This window comes from Mobula hypostoma, chromosome 18 (genome assembly GCF_963921235.1).
Source record: "Mobula hypostoma chromosome 18, sMobHyp1.1, whole genome shotgun sequence".
NCBI lineage: Eukaryota > Metazoa > Chordata > Chondrichthyes > Myliobatiformes > Myliobatidae > Mobula > Mobula hypostoma.
In genome coordinates, this window is record NC_086114.1 from 23,229,552 (window position 1) to 23,257,451 (window position 27,900).

The window sequence follows — 27,900 nt, forward strand, 5'->3', positions numbered from 1 at the left end:
TAACAGACCACAGGGATAAGGCACCAATATGCCACTACGCAAGGTGGCACCATCGGAGCACTGTGCCAGTGATCAGGTTCCATCCGGAGCTCCTGCGCTGTCCATGTAGAGTCTGCACGTTCTCCCTGTGTAAATATCCTCCAGGCGTTCCAGATTCCTTCCACATCTCAAAGACCTGCAGATTATAATGTTATCTGGCCACAGTAAATTGCCTCTAGTATGTAGGTAAATGTTAAAAATCTGGTGGAAACTGATGAGAACATAGGGAGAATAAAATTGGGGTTAATCTAAGATTAGTGTAATAGGATAGATGATGGCTGGCACAGACTCAATGGGCCAACTAGCCTGTTTGTTTTCTTTCTTTCTTTTTTTTTCTCTCTCTCTCCCCCACCCTCCCTCTCTCCCTCTCTCTCTTCCTAATGAAACTATGACAGTGTAGCGGTTAGCATAACTCCATGACAGTCCCAGCAACCCGGGTTCAATTCCGCTGTTGTCAGTAAGGAGTTTGTACACTCTCCCCATGACTGCATAGTTTTCCTCTGGGTGCTCTGGTTTACTTGCACATTCCAAAGACATTCAGGTTAGTAGGTTAATTGGTTAACGGGTGTAATTGGGTGTTGCTGACTCTTTGGGCTGAAAAGGCTTGTGACCATGCTGTATTTCTAAATAATAAATAAATAACCCAACAACCCTAAAAAAAAAACAATGTGGACAAAGGTAGGTGAGTAAAATATATAAGACTAAACTACAGAAAATTGCCAGGATCTCAAATATCAATTCTAGCAACCACACCAATTTCCGGCGCCAAACCCATCTGCTACCCCAGACTTGACACAGTTCCTACAGATATCCTCTGCCAACGTAATCCCTTCCTGTTTCCCATCCTCATGCCACTTCCAAGATAAGATTACACACTATCTGGAATTTAGGAAATTAATTTTTGATGGGGTTAAAGTTTGAACTATTAAAGGCATTGGATGGTTTGCATGGGGAGAAACTACTGCCATTATTTGGGAGTCTGGGTCTTTAAAGCACAGTCTAAACACAAGGCTCAAGTCTTTCAGGGGAAAAGATAGGAGAGCTTTCTACAGACAGATGATAATGAAAATTTGCAACTCTCCTCCAGGTCTTTTTTCTTCCTTGGAGCGTAGAAGGCAGAGGGTGACCTCACAGATGTATATTAAATTATTGGTAGCATAGATAGATGAATGATTTCAGTCCCTTTCTCAGAGAAGGGGAGTCTAAAACTAAAGGGCATAGTTTAAAATGAGCCAGGAAGATTTAAAGGGCACCTGAGGGGCAAATTTTCCCACACAAAGTAAGGTAGATACACGGAATGAGCTACCAGAGGAAATATTAGAGGTGTGTACAGTTAAATACTTAAAAGATATTCAGACAGGTATATGCACAGAAAAGGTTTAGAGGCATGTGAGAAATAGGACTAGCTCAGGTCGGCTTCTGTAGTGTATAACTCTATGAATCTAATTACATTGGTGCCAAGTCAACCTGAGACTGATAGATTTTTGTTAAGCAAAGATAATAAGACAAATGTGAAAAAAGCAGGAGAATGGAGAATTGGTTTGAGGGCTACTTGAGAACTTGAATGTCCCTTTGTTCCCAAGACAAGAAAGCTGATTTTTCTCTTCTTTTACCAACAGTGAACATCTGATTTTCAAGTTGTGTAAATCACTTCTTTAAACCAACTCCACAATTGAACATCTCCAAAATACATCAGCTTTTCTTCAGTTTGGTTGCAAGAAAAAGAAGCAGAATGCTATTTACACTGCAAGAAAGTAATAAGCGTTGACCAAAAGGAAGCAACAATGCAGTCACAGTAAGCAAGATCTGGGGTCAATGTGGTGGGCTGAACGGCCTCTTTCTTTACAGTGGAAAGTCAAACAGTGAGAATGAAAGGGCCTCAGCAGTCAATCAGAATTAACAATAACTTGCTTTCACTTAGCTTTTGTGGGTTCTGATGAAGCCAATAAGGGAAATTCCAACAGAGCCAGTTGGAGATGCCTAGCAGTGCAAACAGGTGGGTTATTTATAAGGTGGGCCACTCCTTCCTCTGCTTAAACAGAACCTCCAAATGCAGGATGGGAAGAGGCTAAAAGAGAGAGCTTCCAGCGTGAAGTGACTTCCCAGCATGCAGAAACTATATAGTGTGTTCCTAAGGCCCAACCCTGAGCTTTGATGAGATGTACACATAACTTCCATAGATGCTGGAAGTCTTGAGCAACACACTGAAAATGCTGGAAGAATCTGGCAGGTAGGGCAGCCAATGTAACGAAATAAACAAGAATTCTTATTCTGGCTTTTGGCTCCTTCATTTCCAGTCCTGGTGAAGGATCTCAGGCTATAATGTCAACTGTTTATTTCCCTACATAGATGCTGCAGTTCCTTCAGCATTTTGTGTGTGTTGCTATAATATAATGATATAATGAGATATAATAAGATATAATGAGATGCTTCAGGTGTGGAATATTATGTGTCCACAGATGCTATCTGACCTGCTAAGTGCTTCCAGAATTTTCTGGTTTTATTACTAGAGGGTGATGCCTGAGGCTTGAAGAATTTGCACGCAGGCAGAGCAGTTCAGGTAAAGAGGCAGATCATTCAGAATTGATAACAAGACCTTTGATTTTCAAAACTGTGTGCCTGTGCTGGATTTCCCCCCCTTTAACAAGACATTATTCCGGAAGTGAGGTGCAACCAAGACAACTTACAGAGAACTCATAGTGAGCAATGCGCTCGTAATCCAGGGGCACAGCCACTCGCATGCGGATATCGACCTTCCCCTGGCCGGAGGTCGGGGAAATGGTGAAGTGGTCCGAATTGTTCCCGATGAGCTGGACATCAAACATGTTGTTGGGAACCTGGGAAGGAGTAAAGATGAGGTTCTGTTATAATGACTTGGAATTGTGGAAGATCAATAGGTCGAGTGCAGAAATCACAGGGCCTGTGCAATAGCTTGGAGGATAGGAAGGGTGGTGAGGGAGGAAACAAAAATGATGTCAGAATTATGCAACATAATGGCACAAGCTAACAGCGTATAATCAGAATTCTTCGGAATCAAGTGGAAACCATCAGGAAACGGTGTCCAATTTCATGCATCGAGTGCCACTAATGGCTAAACTGCCTGACTGTGACTAGGCTGTCTCTGGGCCTCCAGCCTTGGGCAGCATAGGCTACCAAGGTGGCTCGTCGATGAGAATTTCTACCTCATCAACAGCAGGGAGCGAGCCAGCTGTCAGGGTGTGATTTGTAAGTCACAGTTGCACACGCACAAAGAAAAAGCAGCATTCTGGAAAACGGAAAGTCAAAATGAAATGCAGTGAGAGAAGCCTGCATTCATGGGAACGTGTACAATATGGTCCGCAAATCCGGGCATGGGCTGAGAGGGTGTGTGCAGTTGTGAAAGGGACAGCGTGCGGTGGTAGAGACAGCATGAGCAGAGGAGGAAGAGAGTGCATGGGAGAGGAGGAGAGAGCACATGGGAGGGAGAGAGTGCGGGAGGGTGGGAGAGAGTGCGTGGGGGAGGGAGAAAGCGCAGGGGAGGGAGAGTGCAGGGGAGCGTGTGGGGGTAGGGAGAGAATGAAGGTAGGGAGAAAGTGCGGGGGAAGGAGAGAGGGCAAGGTAGAGAGTGTGCACAAGAGGAAGGGGGTGTTAAGGAGTGACGTAGTGTGACAGAGAGAGTGAGAGAGAGCAAGGGAAAGTGAGGGGTGAGAGTACAAAAGAGCAAGGCAGAGAGAGCAAAAATGAGTGACAGAAAGATTGAGAGAGAGACAGGGAAAGAAAAGATGAAAAAAGAGGGAGAGAGAGGGGGGCAAGAAAGGGAGAAAGGAGAGGGAGCTAGGGATGATACAGGAGAGAGAGAGGGGACAGAGTGTGAGAGTGTGGGAGTGTAGAGGGCAGGGCAGGGAAGGAGGGAGGGAGACTCATCATTCTGGCTGATTTCTAAGCACCCTCTGAAATTGCACAGTAAGCCACTTGATGTGACTACCCAGACCACAGGAATGAGAATGCACTCAAGAATTTTAATTTAGCAGTCTTAGACCTTTGAAACCATTGATTTGTAGTCAGTTTGCTCCCAGAGCTAATAAATCACCCTAAAAAAACCCATCATTTTCATTGTACCTCTCCTCTTACCTGCCCCGTTGCAATGCCTAAAGCAGTGCCTCCCCAAACCAAGCACCGCTGATGATTGGCAAAGTAAACTAACGAATGGTTGAACAGACATTCAACTCGAGTGTCATGTGTCACACAGATTTCTCACTGGGAACTGAAAGGAAATGATGAAGGGAACCAGCGAGAGCATTGATGAGATACAGAATTAGCTGTGATTTTACTGAGTAATTGTGGGGGCTGTACAACCCATTTCTGCTCCTGCTTCTAGCAGCTGGCCCATAGATACAGAAAACAAGGACGAAAGAAGCAAGAGGTTAATTCAGTGGCTCAGCTGGCTGTTCAGGGATTTCTCTGATGACAGAGAAGTTGTGAACTGCTGACTCTCTGGCATGCTCTCAATGAACACATCACAGACCTCAGCGATCACTTTTACTTCCTCTTCATATTTTTTGCCTAAGTTTCTTCATTACCTAGGCGATCAAATCATGAGTTTGCATATCGGTCTTAGCCCCCCCACAGTGGTACAGTGAGCTCGTTGTGATCTGGAGGCACAAGGGACAAATGCAGGGCGAGGATTGCCCAAGACTTCCCAACCTCACAGAAACAAGGCTTAAGATTGAATAATCATTATGATGGAGTCAAAGCAAACCTCTATACTCCTGTTACTGTTTTAACAGTGTAGTGAGTGCAGTGAGTTCAACTCTGCATGTTATAGTAAGCCCTTATATCAAAGTAACCTCCTGAAACACTGCACAAGCAGCCTACAAATCAAATCCAATTCAATGAAAATTGAGTAGATCATAGGATATATGGTGCAGTGGTTTCCTCTCAGCACCAGGTGAGATCAAACAACAGGGATTCTGCAGATGCTGGAAATTCAAGCAACACACATCAAAGTTGCTGGTGAACGCAGCAGGCCAAGCAGCATCTGTAGGAAGAGGTGCAGTCGACGTTTCAGGCCGAGACCCTTCGTCAGGACTAACAAAGTTAGTAACTTTGATGTGTGTTACCAGGTGAGATCATCCGTGCTTGCTGACTTTATGGTTTCAGCGCCCTTTGGGGCAGTACAATGGCATGTCGAGTGGAGTTCCTGCCTCAGAGCTCCAGAGTTCTGGGTGCAATCCGTTCCTCAGGGGCTTGCGTGAATGAAGTTTGCACATTCTCCATGATACCACGTGCATTTCCCTCTAGGTCAGGGGCACCTAACCATTTTTATGGCATGGACCTCTGCCATTAACCGAGGGGTCCATGGACACCAGGTTGGGAACCTCTGCTCTAGGTGCTCTGGTTTCCAGTTTACAGCCATGTTTCAAAGATGTGCGGGTTGGTAGATTAATTGGCTGTTGTTTAGGCACAGCTTCTTCCCCTCCTCCTTCGGATTTCTGAACAGACAATTAACCACATTATTTTTGCTCTTCTTTTGCACTACTTATTTAATATTTTAACATAATTTCTTATTGTAATTTATAGCTTTTTTAATGTATTGCACTACAGCTGCCACAAAACAACAAATTTCACAGTATATAGCACTGATATTAAACGTGATTGTGATTCTGATTCAATTGCCCTAGTGTGTAGGTGAGTGATGGAACTTGGCCAGAGTTGATGGGAATGTGAGGAGAATAAAAGAGCATGTATGTGTGTGCTTGTCAGTGGAGTAGCACGGTGGGCTGAAGTGCCAGATTCTGTCTTGTCAGACACTGGTTTCCTGAAGAAAGTCCCCTCAAACAGAGTGAAAAGATACATTGCCAGCAAAACACAAACTCTGGAGGACCTCAATGGGACGGGCGACATCTGTGGAAGGTAACAGAGAGAGTAGAGGGGATATAGACAGTCTAAAGAGTTGCTGGGATGGAGGAGGGGGCAAATACCGGCAAGCAATAGGTAGATCCAGTTGAAGGGGCATTGTGTGGCCAATGGAGACAGACTGGGGAGGAGATAAGGAGATAGCAACGGAGGCTGGGAGACGAAGGGCTACAGATTATGAAATTTGATTCAAACAAAGTAAGGTGATGAGTGGGACCAGATAAGGAAAGGATGGTGGGATAATTGGAGAGTGGGGGAGTGAACAGGAGACCGAGTGAAGGTGTGCGTAGGTGATGGGCAGTTGGAGTTGGTATGGGAGGAGAACAATACTGGGTGCTTGGGGTGGTGAACAGAAGGGGCTTGTATGGAAGGACCCTTGTACATAAAACAGCCCAGCACAGTTCAGGTACTTTGGTCCTGAATGTTGTTAATCCCTATATAAATCTACTCCATGATCAATCTAATCTTTCCCTATATTGCCCATAACCTCTAATTTCCTTTCATCCATGTGCCATCTAAATGTCTGTTAAAAAGTCCCTAATGTATCAGCCTCTACCACCGCTCCCAGCATTGCCTTCCAGACACTTACCAATCTGTGTAAAATACCTACCTCTGATACCTCCACTTTCCTCCCCTCGCCTTAAAAGTCCTGCCCTTGGAAAAAAGCACTGGCCTCGAATGCCTCTTATAATCTTATACACCTCTATCAGTCGTTTCTCATCCTCATTCACTTCAAAAGAAAACTCCTGCTTTGCTCCACCTTTCAGAATAGTTTGAGCTCACTCAGTCTTTCATCAGAAGGAGAAAGACAAAGGGTCAGGAGGGAAGCAAGTTACTTGAAATTGAAGAACTCAATATCCACGCCGTTGGATTGTAGACTACCAGGATGAATATGAGGTGTTGTTCTTCTAGGTTGCATTTTTGTCCTCAGCTTGACAGACAGGTCAATGTGGCAATGGGAAGGGGATTAAAATTAGTCAGAGAAGGGGATTAAAATAGTCATTAAAATGACTAGCAACCGGGTGCAGCAGGTGACTATTGTGGACAGAGATCAGCAAGCGGTCACCTAGTCGGCACCTGATCTCACAATTGTGCCCATCTACTCAGTACCAGGACGCGATTGGATGCTCGAACTGTTTTATTTAAGGCATCCCGTTAGTCTTGCGAGACCATAGATCTGCACCTGGCGCAGGCCTGGGCAAGGTTGTATGGAAGACCAGCAGTTGCCCATGCTGCAAGTCTCCCCTCTCCACGACACCAATCTTGTCCAAGGGAAGGGCATTAGGACCCATACAGCTTGGCACCAGTGTCGTCGCAGAGCCTTGTGATTAAGTGCCTTGCTCAAGGACACAACATGTTGCCTCGGCTGGGGCTTGAACTCACGACCTTTAGGTCGCTAGTCCAATGCCTTAACCACTTGGCCACATGCCCACACGTGTTCAAACTGTTACCAAAGGTACTATTGTACAATACTCAGTCAACCAGCTGACGGTTGGGCAATCTCTACAAATGAAAGTGTCCACCAACAGTAAAAACAAGCACAACCTTCCTGCACCACAACAATTCATCTCCAGCATTGCCAAATGTCCTCTATTCTTCTTCCAACATCTCAAATGTAACTTCTCAGTTAAGCAGGATGTTAATACAGGACTCCTACTTATCTCCAAGGACAGAGGGGTAATGAGGAGGGATGGGAATTCCCAGGACAAATATTTAGAAGGAGCAACAGAAAATGTAATCGTCAAAATACAAGAGACTGCAGATGCTGGTATCTGGAGAGGAAAACAAAATGCTGGAGGAAATCACTGGGTCAGCCCCAGTCTCTGTGGAAGGGTAGAGAGTTGGCATTTCAGGTTGAGGCCCTTTACCTGGACTGGAAGGTAGAGAGGTGGAGGCTAGTATAATGAAGTGAGGTGAAGAGGTGGAGCAAGAGCTGGCACGTAATGGGTGGATCCAGGTGAAGAAGGGTGTAATCATCAGGTTCACCCTAATGAAATCTGGTCACCCCACAAAGGTTGTAGCTGAGGATGTGCAGGAAGGAGCGGATTTCCCCAGCTGCTGAAAGGTCCTTGAGTCCCACTCAGTGTCTAGCGTGGGCTACTCAGGACCAGACTTAGCCCTGGCAAACTTCACAGTGCCAGCAACTGCAACTTCAAATGGTTCTTTTAATGAGCTATTACTGACACAACGACTTTTTGAATCTTAAGTCCCTATCCCTGACTTTGCTTCAACCTAGAACACAGTCTTGCTGGAGACAGGCAGAAGCCAGAGGGATGCCCATTTAAAGCCACTGCGCTTAAAGGATTGTCTGATGGCAATTAGAAAGGACATCCGATCATCTCCTGGATATATGGGAGAAGGAAATGCTTGTCCTCTGGATTAAAGAGCAAGCAGACAGTTTTTTGAGAGAAACAAATGGTTCTTATGTATTTTCTCAGAACAGGCTGCCTTTAAAATTTACTGGCCAGCTTCTAGGAATAAGTAATTGTCTGCTGTACAAGATTTTCTTCTTGCTCTTTCACAGGTTTAATATCATGTTGTGTAAGGTTTATACAGGAGATATTTGCTGCTCCAAGATCTCCTGTTACATATAGACCTAAACACAACACACACTACCCACAAATTTGTCCTTTATTGGCAACTCCATGGTTCCTGTGCCTTCTCCCACTCTCTCTGGGCCAGCTCGCCTGTCCCTACACCTGAGTGATGTCCTACCCAAAACATTAGCTTTCCTCCTACATATTATGTATATTAAACTCTGATAAGCCCTTCCACAACACCTCTCTCTGCCAATCCATCCTGCAATTCATTCTCACAGTATTACTTTTTAATTACAACTCATGTTCTCAGTATTATTTCTCATTTGCACAGTTTGTTTTCTGTTGCATATTAGTTGTCAATCTTTACACCTGTTTATGGATAGTTTTTTATAAATTCTATTGTATTTCTTTTTTTCCTCTTAATACCTTCAAGAAAATGAATCTCAAGGTGGTAAATGGTAGTATACAAGTAACTGATAATAAGTTTAATTTGAACTTTGGACATCCACTTCACCACCCACTCCCCCAACTTTCACTCTCCACCTCTGAAGATACTGCAGAAACATTTTAAGCCTACGTGTTCCCAAAGAGGAGGCTGCTCATCTCTCAGAAGTTTCCCACTTGACCCAACAATTCAGTGAGTGCTTGGAGGAACACACAAGCAACAGTAGAAGTTCATGAGAGCCATCGATGGTAGAGAGGCAGCAGATCATCTGTTCCCCATCTTTAGGACCATGTCAGGAATTTAAACAGACAGAAGAAATATTGTGAAATGGTGAACAGAAAGGGATCATAATTACTGCTTTAAAATTTGTTGTAACATTAGGTTAGGGAATTGAGAAAAAATACTAAATATTCCCTTTTGGGTTTGAATCCATCAGTTTACAGAAATGATCAGCAAAAGACAGTGAAATGAACAAGTGTTCCAAGTCCTGCTCTAACAGTTAAACTTACTGAAAGAATCATTACAAGTCTGCTATTTCTCTTGTCCTGTTGTCGCTCTCTGAGTTATCGCTCGAGTTCCACACAGACAGGTACAGGAGTGATCAATCAGTCTCAACAGGTTTCCAAGCTTATCTCTGCTTGATGGCTAAAGCCATTGATTTTTCTCGCCCCTTTCAATCTATTTCTTGGTACATCGCCATGCAGTCTTTGCCAAATTAAATCTTGCTTGCAGAGATTTGCTCATGTGTACCTGAAGAGCTGCCTTAGATGCTGTAAACAAACTTACAAAGGATAAATGGAAAGATGGGCAGCCAAAGTTGACAGAGTCAGAGTATGACTGGCTTCCTCCGAATTAACATTTCAGTGCTTGGACTTTTTAGACTGTGCCTTCATTTCATTACCAGGATCCCAAGGCATGTTATAATACTGCTGATGTCTTTCTTAAGTCTAAAACAAATAACCTATATGGTAAAATGTATGTTTGGGCATGAATATGTTACATAGCAGACTGTGGATCAATTTATTTATCTTCAGCATTAACTTTGCCTGCTTTAATGATTCAATGAAAAACATAGAAACATAGAAAATAGGTGCAGGAGTAGGCCATTCGGCCCTTCGAGCCTGCACCGCCATTCAGTATGATCATGGCTGATCATCCAACTCAGAGCCCTGTACCAGCCTTCCCCCCATACCCCCTTATCCCTTTAGCCACAAGGGCCATATCTAACTCCCTCTTAAATATAGTCAATGAACTGGCCTCAACTGTTTCCTGTGGCAGAGAATTCCACAGATTCACAGATTTTCTGTGTGAAGAAGTTTTTCCTAATCTCGGTCCTAAAAGGCTTCCCCTTTATCCTCAAACTGTGACCCCTCGTTCTGGACTTCCCCAACATTGGGAACAATCTTCCTGCATCTAGTCTGTCCAATCCCTTTAGGATTTTATATGTTTCAATAAGATCTTGTGTTAAATCTTGTTAAAACCTTGTGTTCTATTTCCCCATTCCAGTGTTGCCATAGGAACGTTGTATTTAAACAATATAACGTGAAGGAAGTAAACTCAACTATTTACACTGAACCCCTCCCAAATATCCTCAAGGAGTTGAGACTTGTTGTTACCAACCTAGGCAAATTAGCTTCCTAGGAAATGACTGGGAGTGAGGAATGAAGTTCCCTACTACGATAAGATGGACTCGTGAACTCACAATGTACCACATTACAGCCCTGCACCTTATTGTCTGCCTGCACTGTACCTCCTCTTTAACTGTAACATTTTATTCTGCATTGTTATTGTTTTCCCTTGCACTATCTCAATGCACTGCGTAATAATTTCCAGTTTAAGATGGCCTTGCTGAAGACGAGTGACAACTTACTGGTGCTTTCAAAGCAAGAAACACAACTAAATATTTTATTAATAACACTTTTCTGTAAAAAATTATGGTAAACGATCACTGAAAACAATGAAGAGGTGAACGAAGGCGAGGCTGACTCAAGGGTCGAGGCATGCGGATGCCAGCAAGGTCAAGATATGCTTGAGGAGAACTGGGCAGAGCAAGGTCGAGGCATGTTCGAGACAGAGTCGGAGTCAGAGATCGAGTGAAGCAGAGGAATTTTGGAGCCCATCCTTCTAAACCGAGAGCGAGGTTTGATCGAATTAAGCCCCGGGCCGATTTGGAAAGCTCGGGTTTGGGCTGGAATGTGACAGCAGGGTCCAGGCTCCACAGCCTGGGTCTTAGAGCGAGGAATGACCAGATTTTCAGACGATTGCTAACAATGGACCAATTGGATTGAAATGGCAGGGTGTTGGGATTGGTGGCGAGGTTTGGGCTGGTTCTGCTCACTGCTCCGTTCTCCACTGGACTGTGATTGAGGCTGTGGGCCTGCTCCTGGCTTCAAGTGTGTGGGCTCCATGATGCTTTGTCCTGCTATGTGATGAATGAAGAATGAGGCTGTGGGTCTGCTCCACCTGCTCTGGGCTTCATGTCTATGGACTCACTTTGATTCTGAATGCTGTTTGCTTGCTTTTGCTTGTACTTGTACAATTTGTACTTTTTTTTCCTCTCTCTGCACATTGGGAGTTTGTTGGATTTTTCTCTAATGGGTTCTTTTGGGTTCTTGTTGTCTGGCAGCCTGTAAGGAGATGAATCTCGTACATCAATATATGCATACTTTGATAATGAATGTACTTTGAACTTTGATCTGTCTGCATGACAAAGTTTTTTTTACTGTACCTTTGTATATGTGACAATAATAAGCCAATTCAATTTGACTACAACTTTCCTAGGAGGCAAACAGCATACCAATGCTTGCAGTGGAATTTTATTGGCCTATTACCCTGTGACTCAAGGAACTGTTCTATATAGGTTCAAAAGAAGAGATTGTCCCCCCAGTTTCTCCACCAGAAACATACAGGTATAGCAAATAAAGGTGGGGGGGAGGAGCAGTTTAGAGTCATACAGTATGAAAGCAGGCTCTGCACCCCACTATATCTATATCAAGTATCCATCTGTACACATCCCATCATTCCCTCTCATATCCCCATCACCTTACAGTAGCCAATTAACCGAGCAGCCAACACAATTTTCGCATATGGGAGGAAACCAGAGCACCATAAATATACTTGGAACCAATATGATTGAGAAATACAATAAATCCGTTCACTCTCACATCTTGAAATTATATTCTACATTATACTTGTTCAGATTTCAGAGGAATACATTACAATGAGAGAATAAAAAGGCAAATAAAAGCATTTCTTTCCCATGGTGGGAGGTGGCAAAGAGCACCGGTTTAACGTGAGAGGTAGTAAGTTTAGAGGGGGTCTGAGGTTGATTTTTTTTCATATGGAGAGTGGTTGGAATCTGGAATAAACTGCCTGAGGAAGCAGTGAAAGTAGGTTCCCTCACAAGAAGCATCAACACAACATCACCAAGGCAATAGAAGGCTATGGATTTAATGTGGATAACTGGGATTAGTGAGATGGGCACAATGGTCAGCATGGATATAATGGGGGGGGGGATGGCCTATTTCTGTGCTGTATGAGTATAAGAGGAAGGAGATTTGTCAGGCGGGTGGACACCAGCATGGTCCAATTGGCGTATTTTTTGTGCTGTGAAAAGCAGTGATGCACAAAGGATATGGAAGGCACTTGTTTGTGTTTGTACAAAAGCTTCAGTGTTTAAAATATTTCAGGACACTTGGAAGATGAGACATTGGCACTTGATAGCAGAAGTTAGGGGAGGTAACTGAAGGAAAAAATTCAGATGCCTTTTGAATTTGGGAGGTGAAATACTGCAGCAATGCAGTAGTATGAAGGAGCAGAAAAATGCCAAAGAACCTAGTTTTTGCCCAGGTGATCAATACACAACTATTCACCTTCACAGATTCCCAGCAACTTAATCTCCTGGAGGAGGTGACAAGCTATTGAAAGAACCATTTTCAAAACAGAGGATCAGATATAGAGGGGGAAAAGCACACTGAAAGGTAGGAGATTGATGGAAGGACCATTTATGCAATCATTTTACAGGCAAGGAAAGGTTTTTGTTCAGTCATAACCAGTCAATCATGTTTAAATTTTTGATCAACTATCCAAATGTAAACTCATATTAGTTTAGAAAGAAGACCTCAGAGGGCACCTTGATTCTTCACCAAGGGAATTGTCTCTCCACGGCTCCACAGATGCTAACTAACCTGCTGAGTGTTCCAGTATTTTCTGTTTTGATTCTGAATCTCTCTGCCTACCTACCTCTCCCCTGTATTTTCAGTAGTTCCTTATAAGCCTACATTTGATCCTAATCCGTGTAATCAGCTTTTTTTATGTCAAATTTTATCAGATAGCATTCCTCCTAAACATAATTAACATGCTATTGTTTTAGAAGCATGGTGTAAGTACAGTCAAAGAAACACGACCTTCAGCCACAATTCCACATGGACAGTCAGCAACACAAATTACTCCAATTTTTACTCAAGTCCTGCTTTATTCCTCCCATATCGAGACAGATCAACAATTCCTTCCCAACCTCTCAGATGGTGCATGCCCAGCTGAGTCCCTCCGGCAGATTGTCGCTCCTAATTCGAGTATCTGCAGTCTCTTGTATCACGAGATTCTACCATTCACCTGCACACCCGGGGCGATGTAAAAGTGGTCTTTTAACATTCAGGAATACCTAGAGGAAATCCACAGTCACAGAGAGAACATGCAAACTCCACACGTACAGCACTGAGGTTGGGATTAAATCTTGATCTCTACATCTCTAAAGCTGTACCACTGTGTGACCCATAGGCGTAATATGTTGGCTTCTAAATTAGGAGGGATTCAAACTGGCTTGGGTTTACAGTTCACAACACAGGGGCATCAATGTCTACTCCAGGTAGCTGAGAGTTTCATCAGTTGTACTTCTGTACTTACATCATCTTTGTCTTGCACCTGGATGAAGAGTGGAAGAGCAAAGCCCACCTGGGCCAGTTCTGTAATGCGGACATGGTATTCAGAACGGTTGAATTCTGGTGGATTATCATTGACGTCAATGACCAAGATATTAAACGTGGTGGAGACGGTTGCATTTGATGGTGTTCCGTTATCATTTAGCTCAGTACCCTACATTGAACATGAGAAAGATAACATTATCAGTGGGATAAGAGCTCATACGTCACTTTAATAATGCTTCCAGGCATTACCTCTTGAACACAGGTGGGTATTATCAAATATGGCAGCTTTTCTACCCCCACAGAGCAATGACAAAGAGCCATGGTATCACTGGTTACAGGAGAAATATATGCAAGGATATCATCAGTATACCTTCTTCTTTCTTGGAAATGAATCTGAGAATTACCAGTAAAAATCAGAAGAGATGGGAGTTTGATCAAATTTCCCTCAAAGGGCCGCAGACTTCATCAATTCAACACTTCAGTGGGTTATGATGGATCATTTTATGATGAGGTCAACTTATTAATAGAATCCAGCTGTAATACAGTACACAACAGTGGTAGCCAGCTTATGATTATGCACCTCTTTCAAGCCTAAATTAGTAACGTTCATTGAAGTGTAATAAATATTTTTTTAATACTTATCCAGCTGTTAGGCTCCCAAAATCAATGGCATCTCAAGTCAGAGTCATAAATCCATATTTAACAAATATGTATTCTGTAGGCCCAATTCTCTTATTGATTTTAATTAAAAAAAAGAATTCCTGGGAGTTAGACATAAATCCAAAGTGATAAGTCAGCACTTTCAATGGTGTACATGGGCTTCGGTGCACATTTTATTACAACTTTCAGGTTTAATTTAGTGAGTGTATGAAGGCCTAAAAATAAAAGAAGGGGTTGACTGAAAAGAGAAACTAATAACTATTGAGTCCGTGGTGATTTAAGGAATCAGATTTTGTTTCTCTTGCATGACATTTATTTAAAGTCGTTGTTTGGTCTTGCCCATCCAAGTGTGATAAAACTGTTCTTCCTGAGACATCTTAACTAGCTTCCTCTTTCAAGCCTAGTGCCGAATGACTTCATATACCCTGTGATTTCAATCTCCATCTTGATTCACCTTCCCCCTAGTCCAAGTTCATTGCCTTCCCTGTTTAAGTATCACACACCTTTCAGACATCATTTCATTTGGTCTCACTATTTTCAATCATCCCAACCAGATTTTTAATCACTGTCATAATCATTCCCTTCTATTGTACTTCACCCACGTTTCCCTTCTCTGTATCAAACATCTGTCATTCTGTGTTGTGCCTGAACAAAATTATCAGTCGATCCCGAGTTCAGAATTCTAGCCATATACCGGTAGGCTCTAGACCCACATTAACACCAATTTCCACACCGTCATCCTCCTCAGGGCTTTCTCCACTAAATATTTGCCACATAACTTGTTTAGAGGTGGAGAGAATGAGCAATTTCAAGTTCCTGGCTGTCCAGATCTCTGAGGATCCCAACATATTGATGTAGTTATAAAGAAGGCAAGACAATATATGTAATTGATTTACTTGTTTATTAATTTTTATTTCATTTATTATCATTTCTTTCCTATGTATTGCATTGAACTGCTGCTGCTAAGTTAACAAGTTTCACGTCACATGCTTGTGACAATACACTTGATCTTGATTCTAATTCCCTTGGCTCCCGTTTTCATTGCTATTAATGACTCTCATGAAAAAACATCGCACTATTTTAAAAAGAGTCTGACTCCTCCACCTCAATGAACAATCCCAAGTCCAACCCCAATGCCCCATTCCTCTCAGATCCTTGGATGCATTTAAATCTTGCAAATTTCCCAGAATTCCCCGTCTGAAGCCCTCCAGATCTCTGTACTGCTACAGAATCAAACCAGCTGTGATCAATGTCATCTGACATTACTATGAGGAGGGTAAGCTCTTCCTCCCTGTCCTGTTGTTAGCCTTGGATGTAGTGGACTATCCCACCTTTCTCCAATGCCTCTTCATTATGAGTCAGGCAACTCTAGCTTGATTCACACCTTAACCAACCATTTATACTCAGACAGAACCAGCAAAGCTTTCCACACACACACACACACACACTCACTCACACTCTCTCTTTGCACCAGCACCTGCCTGCCTGCCATCAAGGACATACAGTATATACAGTAAGGTGCCGGAGAAAGGCCAGCAATATGAAGGATCCCATCCACCCTGCTTTTGGACTATTTATCCCCCTTCTATCAGTAAAGAGGCGACATAGCATCCACGTCAAGAACACCAGACTCAAAAATAGTTACCTCCCCAAAACCATCAGGCTGATGAACACCTCCACCCATTAACCCATCTCAGCCCACCACTACTACATACACATCATCTGGCAGTACTTTAAGTACAGACAATCATTCTACGTATATAACAGATACTTGTGCATTGAGTTTAACAGCATTGCTTTAATATTTATACATACATAGAAACATATGTAAGGGGTTTCTTCTTTTATGTTAATGCATAGGCTAATCAAAATGGCTTCTTTGTTATGCTAACTGCTGAGAAAGTTCTCTCGCTAGCAGCTTGTTTGGGTTGTAGAGGGAGTGTATTCAGTTGCTAAACAATTGGGATAGATGTTATTCTTTCTTGTTTGTCTGTAAACTATTGTGATGAGTGGGTTTTAGGGGCAGAAGGCATGATGGGGAGAGAGAGAGAGTGGACGCGATTCTGTGAGCTGGCCGACGGGACGGACCCCGAGCCGGAGTCCGACGAGGAGAGAAGACGAAGACAGACTCGTGTGGAGCATCTGGTTGACCACCGTGGTTGGTCCCAGGCGGCGGGTTGAGGTGGTCGAAGGGGATCGAATAGTGAAAAGAAGACTGTTACTAGAGCTCCAACTGGTGTGCATGAAGAGGTTGAACTTTGATAAGTTTGGCACCTTTTACTTTCTTTTTATATTTTATCGCTACTAATTATATAGTTCCAGTAATACCTATAAATCATGATCATTTAATCGTATATGGTGTATTGCTTGTTATTTGGCGGGGTGGGGTACATCACACAGCATCCACACAAACTTGATTACTCAGTTTGGCAGGGCCGAAGGCTGCTTCCCCTAGACGACAGCGAGTTGAACGAGCCTGAGGTTTACCAGGGGGGCTACACATAAAAAAACTACAGCACAATTCAGGCCCCTCGGCCGACAAAGCTGTGCCAAACATATCCTTACCTGAGAAATTACCTAGGGTTACCCATAGCCCTCTATTTTTCTGAGCTCCATATACCTGTCCAGGAGTCTCTTAAAAGACCCAGTTGTATCCACCTCCACCATCGTCACCAGCAGCCCATTCCACGCACTCACCACTCTCTGTGTAAAAAAACTTACCCCTTATATCTCCTCTGTACCTGCTTCCAAGCACCTTAAAACTGCCCTCTCATGTTAGCCATTTCAGCCCTGGGAAAAAGCCTCTGACTATCCACATGATCAATGCCTCTCATCATCTCATACACCTCTATCAGGTCACCTCTCATTCTCTGTTGCTTATTGTGTTTTTCTGTTTCTTTTATTGTATTCTTTATGCTTATTGTGTTTTACTTATGCTGAATTGCTTCTGGGGTAACAATAATTTCATTCTCCTTTTTACTTGTGTACTGGAGAATGACCATAAACATTCTTGAATCTATAATCTTTTCTGCACCGTTCCCTGCGGTGTTTCCGAAATATCTCTCCATCTGTCCTCCTTCTGCTTTTCATCCAAAGACATGGGATCAAGTCCTGCATGCTGACTGCGCCTGACAAAGATTTCTCACAACCTCTCCACTGCCCTTAATGGTTCACAAGTTAGCTAGTGGGTTAGCAGAATTTTTCACCAACTGTCTGGAAAAGACTGAATTATCATTTCCATTCCCTGCCATAAACTCTCAGATCACCACACACTAAACCTCCCTTTCTTGAGGATAAACTACACGATTCACAATCCTGAGGTTGCACTCGGTCCTTGGCCGGCTGGTGGCACAGTGGCATCAGCGCCGGACTTCAAAGCGAAGGCTCCCGAGTTCAAATCCAAGTCGGGCCACCTCCCGAGCTCGCTTTCCATCTGTGCCGGGTTGAACGTCGAGCTAGCCACTCGGCCTTGTAGAAAACAAGGGTCGAGTCAGGAACATTCATATCGTGACCCGGTTAATCTGAAAGGAGACCAATCCTGACACTACGCGCCAGACAAGAATGGCTGACTGTCTGGTGCGACACGTTAGGAAGCACTTGGTTCTTAGATGTGCTCTGGAACCCATGTTCCTGTAGTGCACATTTCCACCACTAGATGCCTTTGGCAATTTTATTTTTGTTCACAGTCAGTATTTTGCATTACTGCCCAAAAATTCATTCTCTGTGGCTTTCACTAAATGTGCTTCTTAGCAAAGAGATCACATTGTACCTTGCTTCAGAAATTAATCCTATTTACATGTGGTACATTAGTATTAGCAAAGGATTAATTCTCGGGCCCTTCATATATCTGTTGGTTCTTTGACAAAATTATCCAATTACTTTTGATTAAAGCTTATTAACCTAAACATTAGCTCTGTTTCTTTCCTCGTGGATGCAATTTAAGACCATAAGACAGTGGAGCAGAATTAGGCCATCTGGCCCATCGAGTCTGCTCCACCATTCAATCATGGCTGATCCTTTTCTTTAATCTCCTCCTCAACCCCAGTTCCTGGCCTTCTCCCTGTAACCTTTGCTGCCATGTCCAATCAAGAACCTATCAATCTCTGCCTTAAATATACCCAATGACCTGGCCTCCACAGCTGCTTGTGGTAACAAATTCCACAAATTCCTCACCCTTTGGCTAAAGAAATTTCTCCGCATCTGTTTTGAAAACGCACTCCTCTATCCTGAGGCTGTGCCCTCTTGTCCTAGAATTTGATCCGCTTAAGATTTCCAACACTTTATTTTAGATTGCCCAATCTCTGTTCTTCCTCCATTGCCTTGCCAAGTGCTGATCCATCTCCCTCAATACTGAATAACAAACAAGAACTCAGTGGGTAAGGCAGCATCTGTAGAGGGAAATGGACGTAAGACATTATGGTTTGAGACCCTTTATTTACGTTTCAGTGTCTGCAGTTTTTACCACGCCCTCAGTAGGTAATGTTGAATCTGTTTCTACCATCATTTCAGGCAGCAAATTCACAATGTTGTAGCGGTTGCTACACACAGCGCTAGAATAACCACACGGAGTTGTTGAGTTAGAGTTGCAATGAAAGAGATTTATTCAAACTTCGCGGCCTGCTTTAAAGCCTTCCCGTTCCCGCCCTCCCTGGGGCGGGACTGCTGTGGGGAATGCATATTCCCAGACCCTTTCCGCGCGCGGGATTTTCCCCCTGTTGGTGAAGATGGCCTGGTGCCCTTTTTGGGGCCGGCCCTCTGCCTGCACTGTTGTGAGCCGGTTTGTGTGTGCCAGAAAGGGGGTCGCCACAATGTCAACAATTCCCTACAATGAAGAAATTCCCTCGGTTCCTTTTGCCTTGTGCCTTAAATCTGTGCTCCTTAGTTTCCTGATGCTGATGAAAATGGATCCCTTCACTAATTCTCTTGAACTGAACTATCTCTCTACTTCTCTTGTTCTATCTTGCCTTAAACTCAGGAGAACCATCTCTGCCTCTTTATTCCCTCTATAACTAAAACGTATTCTTTCAACCCGCATGTTACTTTAAGATAGAATCATGATGGTGAATGGTTTTGAGTTACTTCAGCATCATTAGAATGTTGAGTTAAAAAGATTTAAGATAATGCCCCCTGAAGGTGAACTCAGAATAAATAATTTACTCTGTAAAGCTTTATAAATCCAGGAGCACTGCCTCAAATGACTGACCCTGTGGTATTGATTTATGAACAGACTACCTAACATCACACTAATGCGACAGGACAGTTTCAGATAGAGCTGGTTCAAGCATATCTCCTACAACAATACTTTTCAATAACTAACTTTTTAATAATTTTACTAATAGGTTTCAGAGACATTTTAAATAATTAATTGTTTTCTTGCTAAAATGGCAGTTCCTGATTACCATAACTCAGAGTGAATTACAATCCTCACTGACATTTCCCAAAAGACCAACAATGCCCATCCCAGTTATATAATCTGCCAGGCTTCGGGATGGAAAACTTCCTGATGGCCCAGGGCTCTCTTGTAGCCTTGTAATGAGTGAATGACGAGTGGAAGTGAAAGAAATAAACAGGCATCAGGCTTCCAATGGACTCTTGTAAAGAAGAGTGGGAATGGGCGAGGAAAAGGAGAGAGAGGGACAAGGAGGACTTGGAAAAAGGGAGGAAATTACAGAAGAACAGGTATTTGTGTGCATGCAAGTGTGCATATGTTTGTGCACACACGTGTTATGTGTTAAGGACTTGAGAGGGGCAATGAAGAGTTGGGGAGGGTAGAGTAGAGTAAGAGGAAAGGGAAGGGAGAAACTGGAAAAGATATTGTGAAGGAAGGCAGAGGAAAGATGAGAGTGGAAGTGATAGGTATAACAGCACACAGAATCACAGAAAAGTACAGCATAGAAACAGCCCCTTCGGATCATCTTATCTGGCTAAACCATTTAAACTGCCTAGTCCCACTGACAAGCACCTGGACCATAGCCATCCATACCCCTACTATCCATGTACCTATCCAAAATTCTCTTGAAGGTTGAAACCGAGCTCCCACACACCACTTATGCAGGCAGTTTGTTTCACATGCACACGACCTTCTGAGTGAAGAAGCTTCTCCTCATGTTCCTTTTAGAACTTTTCATCTTTCATCTTTAACCCATGACCTCTAGTTGTAGTCTGAAGGAACCCTAGTGGAAAAAGCTTGATTGCATTTACCTTTTCTATACCTCTCATAATTTTATATACCTCTATTATATTTCCCCTCAATCTTCTACATTCCAAGGATGTCCTAACGTATTCAATCTTTCCTTATAGTTCAGGTCTTCCAAACCCAGCAACATCCTTGTAAGTTTTCTCTGTACTCTTTCAACCTTATTTACATCTCTCCTGTACCTAGGTGACCAAAACTGCACACAATATTCCAAATTTAGCCTCACCAACATCTCATACAATTTCAACATAACATCCCATTTCCTGTGCTCAATACTTTGATTTATGAAGTCCAATGTGCCAAAAGCTTTCTTTATGTAATTATCTACCTGTGCCACCACTTTCAACGATTAACAGGCCTGTATTCCCAGATCCTTTTGTTCTACCACACTCCTCAGTGTCCTACAGTTCACTAAGACGTACCCTGGTTGGTTCTACCATAGTGCAACACCTTGCATTTGTCTACATTAAATTCCAACTGCCATTTATCAGTCCATTTATGCAGCTGGTCCAGATCCTACTGCAACCTCTGATAATATTCCTCGCTGTCCACTGCACCCCAAATCTTAGTGTTATTCGCAAATTTGCTGATCCAGTTAACCACATTATCATCCAGATCATTAATACAGATGACAAACAACAACAGACACAGGACCGATCCCTGCAGCACTCCCCTAGTCACAGACCTCTGGCGAGAGAAGCAACCATCTACTACCGCTCGCTGGCTTCTCCCACAAAGCTAATGTCTAATCGAATTTATTATCTCATCTTAAATGCCAAGCGACTGAACCTTCCTGACCAACCTCCCATGCAAGAACTTGTCAAATGCCTTGCTAAAGTCCATTTAGCATCCACTGCTATACCTTCATCAAGTTTCCTAATAACTTCCTTGAAAAACACTGTAAGATTGGTTAGACATGTACTACCATGCGTAAAGCCATGATGACTATCCCTAATCAGTCCCTGTCTATACAAATACTAATAAATCTGGTCCTTTAAAATACCTTCCCATAACTTTCCTACCTCTAACATCAGGCTCACCGGCCTGTAATTATCTGGTTTATTTTTAAAGCCTTTGATAAACAGCAGAACAACATTAGCTATCCTCCAATCCACCCGTACCTCACCTGTCATGAAGGATGATTTAAATACCTCTGCTAGGTACCCTGAAATTTCTGCACTTGCCTCCTACAGGGTCCAAAGAAACTCAATGACAGGCTCAAGATAGCAAACACCTCCTCCTCTGTAATGTGTCTAGGGTCCGTCATCTTGCTGCTGCTTTGCCTCACTTCACCTGAGTCAACACAGATTTAAGATCTCCCCCATCTCTTTTGGCCCCACACATAGATTACCATTCTGATCTTCCAGAGGACCAATTTTGTCCCTCGCAATTCTTTTGCTCTTAACCTATCTGCAGCATCCCTTAGAATTCTCCTTCACCTTATCTTCTGGAGTAACCTCATATCTTCTTCTAGCCTCCTGATTTCTTTCTTAAGTGTTCTTTGCATTATTTCTCAAGTTCCTCATTTGTTCTTATCCGCCTATACACGCTATGAACCTCCTTTTTTTTTTCTTAACCTATGCCTCAATATCTCTTGAAAGCCAAGGTGCCTGTTATCTTTACTTTTCATTCTGATAGGCACATCTAAGCTTTGTACTCTCAAAATTCCACTTTTGTAAGCTTCCCATTTACCAAGTACACCTTTGCCAGAAAACAGCTTGTCCCAATCCACACTTGCCAGGTCCTTTTTGATCATCAAAATTGGCCTTTCTCCAATTTAGAATCTCCATATGTGGAGCAGACTTTCTTTTTCCATTATTGACTTTGAACCTAATAGCATTATGATGCAAAGTGTTTCCCTACACAAGCTTCTGTCACCTGCCCTGTCTCATTCCCTAACAGCAGATCAGGTATTGCACACTCTCTCAATGGAACCTCTGTGTACTAAGGAAACTTTCCTGAACATATTTGACAAATTCTATCCCATCTAGTCCTCATACAGTATGGGAGTCCCAGTCAATACACATGTAGAAACTTAAAATCACCTACCATAACAATCTTATGTTTCTTCCAACAGTCTGCAATCTCTGTATAAATTTGCTCCTCAAAATCCCATACACTGTTGGGTGGCCTATAATAGAGCCCCATTAAAGTGGTCATACCTTTCTTATTCCTCAGTTCCACCCATAAAGCCCCACTAGACAAGTTCTCCAGTCTGTCCTGACTGAGCACTGCCATAATATTTTCTCTGACTAGAAATGCCACCCCTTTCCCTTATTCCCTCCTGCTCTGTTGCATCTAAAACAGAACCCCAGAATATTATGCTTTCAAGCCTGCCCCTCCTGCAACCAAACTTCACTAATGGCGACAATATCTTAATTCCTTGTATTGATCCATGCCCTGAGCTCATCTGCTTTGAAATATACACAGCTCGGAACACTACACCATGCTCATGCTTTTGATTCCTGACTTTGTCTAAGGTCTTAACAACATGTCTCTACAACCTCTTCACTATCTGTTCTGCCACACTGGTTCTCATCCCCCTTCAACTCTAGTTTAATTTTCACCACCTCCGGCCCCTTCCCCGCCACTCTGTGCAACACTGGGAAACCTTCCCATTAGGGTATTAATCCCCCTCCGGTTCAGGTGCAAACTGTCTCTTCTGTTCAGGTCCCACCTTCCCTGGAAGCGAGCCCAATGATCCAAAAGTTTGATGCCTTCCCTCCTACACTTAGTCACACGTTAAACTGCATGATCTTCCTATTTCTGGCCTCACAAGCATGTGGCATGAGTAGCAATCCTGAGATCAAAACCCTGGAATTCCTGTCCTTTAAATTAGCACCTAGTTCCCTAAACTCACTTTGCAGAACCTCATCACTTTTCCTGCCTATGCCATTGGCACCTACATTCATAACAACTTCTAGCTGCTTACCATCCCACTTAAGAATACTGAGGACTCGATCTAAGATGTCCTGGACCCTGGCACCCATCTGGGATTCTCATTCTCGTCCACAAAACCTTCATTCTGTTCATCTAACTAACAAATCCCCTATCACCACATCTAACCTCTTCTCCCCCTTTCCCTTCTGAGTCACAGAGCCAGACCCAGTGCCAGAGACCTGACTGCTGTGACTTTCCTCTGCTCAGTCATTCCCCCCCCCCCACCAACAGTATCCAAAGTGGTGTACCTGTTGTTGAGGGGGACGGCCAAAGGTGTACTCTGCTTAACCCCTTTATCTTTCCGGACTGTCACCCAGACTCCTGTGTCCTACATCTTGGGTGTAACTACATCTCTATATCTCCTATCTATCACCCTTTAGCCTCCCAAATGATCTGGAGCTTATCTAGTTCCAGCTCCAGCTCCTTAGCATGGAGCTGAACGTAGGTAAGAAGAAGAGCTGGTGTAAAGGCATCAGGAGATAGCATAAAAAGGTGCTCAAAGAGAAGTAGGATGTGGGTCTTCAGAACACATAGTGCAGGAAAACTAACTGAAACAATTGGTTAATTATCTTACATCACGGCTGTACAGCTGTGGCTAATCTCCATGTTCAAGGTCTCGGCTTCCAGCGCTGTGGCAGCCAGACTTAAACCATCGCCCAGAGTTAAACTGTTTCTACAAAAGACAGAATTCATATCTCTGAACATCCCCCAAAAGGATTTTATAACCAATGGAGTAGCACTTTGTACAGAACCACAGTGACTGTTATAATGCAGAAACAATTGGCACAGAGCAGGCCTTCTGTCAGTACCTCCAGTTGAGCTTTCTCTTTTTGTATGTATTCTCCCAGCCATCAGTCTGTAGTTCTGTATTACGATGCACTCCTGCTCTACTCCAGCCTCTGTATTACTGAGTACTCTGTCTCACATCTGTTTCTCATTACTACCTGTATTGCTTCCACCTGTGTCTCATTGTGTTCCACCTATCATCTGCCTCTCTGTTTATTGCTCAGTGTACTTTAGTCCTGTGTTTTCACCTGTTTGTTGCTAGATTGTCCTAGTGAGTTTTCCTTGGCCTTTGTATCTGAACTCTGTCTGAATATTGACTCTGTCTGTTTTCTGATTCTGGTTCTTGGATTTCTCTGGATGTTTTGATCTCTGCCTGAACTTTGACACTGCCTTTGTTTGCACCTCGGGACTGTACTCTGTCCATCTGAATATCAAATCTGCCTATTTCCTGATTCTGGTTTTTGGATTTCTCTGGATGTTTTGATCTCTACCTGAACTTTGACACCGACTTTGTCTGCACCTCGGGATTTGTTACTCAACTAATATCACTGTGTGCACAGTACTGGGTCTGTGATTGGATCCCTGCTCCAGCATCCTGACACCTTCACAAACACCAACGTAACAATGATCAAATAAAGCACTTCTTAGTGATGTTGGTTGAGGGATAAATTTGGCTGGACCCCTGAACTCAAATTGAAAATCAAAACACTGCAGATGTTAGAAACATGATCCTAAACTCTCCTACTGATGGGAACATCCTCTCCCCACCCACAAACCCACTCCATCCAGGCCTTTCTTTCCTCTAGCATCTCTTCATCTTGTAGGTTTCAATAAGATCATCCCTTTCTTCCAGACTCCAAAGAATACAGATTGAACTCCTTTAGTCACTCATGATAGGACAAACTTCTCAACTCAAGAATCAGCCTAGTAAGTCTTAATTTCACTACCTCAAATTCTCATATGTCCTTAATCAAAATAAAGGGACCAAAACTGTGTGCAATACTCTAGGTGTTGCCTCACCAACACCCTGTATACTGTAGTTCTAACTATTTCATCATGCCCCACATCTGGATTCCTCTCGATAGTAACAGTGCATCCATCCCATCAACTCATACTATATATGTCATTGTGTATCAAACATCTCAAATTTACAAAACAACCATAATAACCTTCATTTAGATAGTGTTTGCAATAATCTCAGAACCTCCTTCTGGTGCCCAACTTCCTCCCTTTTCTCCCATAGTCCACTCTCCTCCCCTATCACATTTCCTCTTCTTTAGCATTATGCCTTTTCCACCCATCATTTCCCAGTTTCCTACTTCATCTTCATCCCCCTCCCCCTCCCACCCATCTTTCCCCTCACCTAGTTTCCCCTATCACCTGTACTTCTTATCCACACCACACGTTCCCCCCTCCACCACACCACCTTATTCTGGCTTCTTCCTCCTTCCTTTCTAGTCTTGATGAAGGATCTCAGCCCAAAATATCAACTGTTTATTCCCTTCCATAGCTGCTGCCTGACCTGCTGAGTTCCACCAACATTTTGCACGCTGCTCTGAAAACCAGCATCTGCAAAATTTCTTGAGTTTTAAGATATGTAGTTGAAAGAGCTCTAACCAAATTGGAAAACATCAAGTGGAGGTGATGACAGAATAAACATCATGAATATATTCCTGTCACAGTTACATTGCTAGTCTAATAAAGCAGACCCATCTCCAACTAATGTCATAAGTGATTCACAGGAAAAGTCCATTAATAGCATAATCTGTAAACAGTTCGACAAGCCTTACACCATTAGCGTCAGAGAGTGACAGATTCCTACAACACAGAAACAGGCTCTTGGACCTAACTTATTCATACCACTCAAGAAACCAACTATTCTATTTGCCCATGTTTGGCCCATGTCCCTCAAAACCAGGGTTTCCCAACCTTTTTTATGACTCTCGCTACCTCCAGCGGCTGGAACTAGGAGGCACAGTACAACACCTTCCTGAATGGCCTCTCTGAAGACATCGAAGATGAGCTGGTCACCCAAGACCTTCCTGCCACCTTTGAAGCCCTGGTGGACTTGGCCATCCGTATTGATATTCGCCTTCAGCAGCCCCACAGAGGGAGGGGGTTCCTGAGGGCGCTGGGTGACTTCCAAGCTCCTCATCAGTCTATATTGCCCTGCCGTTTGCCCCCCTCTACAATTCCCGTTCCAGAGCCCGAGGTTATGCATGTTGACCGCACTCGCCTGGCGCCGAATGGAAGACAAAGGACAATCAGCACCCACTCCTGTCTGTACTGTGGCCAACCAGACCATTTCATCTCCACCTACCCAATAAAAGCCTAGCGTTCACCAGTAGGATGACGAGTATTGGTGAGTGTGACCCCTGTCCGGCTCTCCTCGATACCACTCACTCTCATACCTGCTTCTCTGCAGTGGGGCGTCCAACGGCAAGCAGTCTCCATCTTGGTTGATTCTGGTGTGGAGGGGTGTTTTTTTTCAATTCCGGCTTGGCTGCCCAGTAGGGATTACCCATATCTGCTCTCCAGTCACCATTGATGGCCAACACCTTGAATGGTCGGAGACTGGCTAACATCATCCATGTCACGGCCCTGGTGAGCCTCAGTTTATCTGGCAACCATCATGAACAGTTAACCCTTTGTGTTATTGATTCTCCTCAAACTCCCATTGTCCTGAGCCACCCCTGGTTAGTTAAACACAACCCCCATATTGACTGGCTCAGTCACGAGAATGTAGGCTGCAACCCATTCTCACTCCCACTGCCTCCGCCATGCTCATCCCCTTGTCTCCAAGCCCAGATCCCCCCCCCAAGGGATTTCCAGACCTTAGTGCCATCCCTTCTGAATACATGGACCTCAAGGTTGTGTTCAGCAAGTCCCAGGCCACTTCCTTGCTGCCTCATCATCCATGTGATTGTGCCATTGACCTCTTGCCTGGCACATCTCCCCCAAGGGACCGCCTATATTCCCTGTCCGCACCTGAAACAGAAGCTATGAGTAAGTACATTCAAGAGTCTCTGGCTGCAGGAATCATCCGGCGGTCTTCCTCTCCTGCTGGTGCTGGTTTTTTCTTTGCTGAAAAGAAGGACGGCTCCTTGCGTCCATACGTTGCTTACCGGGGACTGAATGAAGTCACTGTTAACAACCGTTATCCTCTTCCGCTCATGACCTCAGCATTTGAACTACTACAAGGAGCCTCTGTTTTCACCAAGCTTGATGTCCGTAATGCCTACCATCTAGTCCGCATCCGCAAAGGGGACGAGTTCAAGACGGCCTTCAACACCACCTCAGGCCATTACGAGTATCTGGTCATGCCATTCGGTCTCACCAACGCCCCCGCCGTCTTCCAAGCCCTGTAAATGACATTCTCAGGGACATGCTGAACCAATTTATTTTTGTGTATCTCGATGACATTTTGATTTTTTTTTCTAAGTCCCTTGCTGAACACACAGGTCACGTCCGCAG

The 27,900-nt window shown here is 43.6% G+C and overlaps 1 protein-coding gene across 4 annotated transcripts in view; it reads right to left on the reverse strand.

Annotated features, from left to right (window-relative positions):
- The window catches only part of cdh23 (cadherin-related 23), a 1,160,360-nt gene that overhangs the window by 680,692 nt on the left and 451,768 nt on the right, over positions 1–27,900 (reverse strand). For all 4 annotated transcript variants that reach the window (XM_063070587.1, XM_063070586.1, XM_063070590.1 and 1 more), the window contains exons 11-12: positions 13,825–14,013; positions 2,727–2,876 (exon numbers count right to left, since the gene is read on the reverse strand). In XM_063070587.1, the coding sequence (XP_062926657.1) occupies positions 2,727–2,876; positions 13,825–14,013 (339 nt within the window). The remainder of the gene's footprint in view (positions 1–2,726; positions 2,877–13,824; positions 14,014–27,900) is intronic.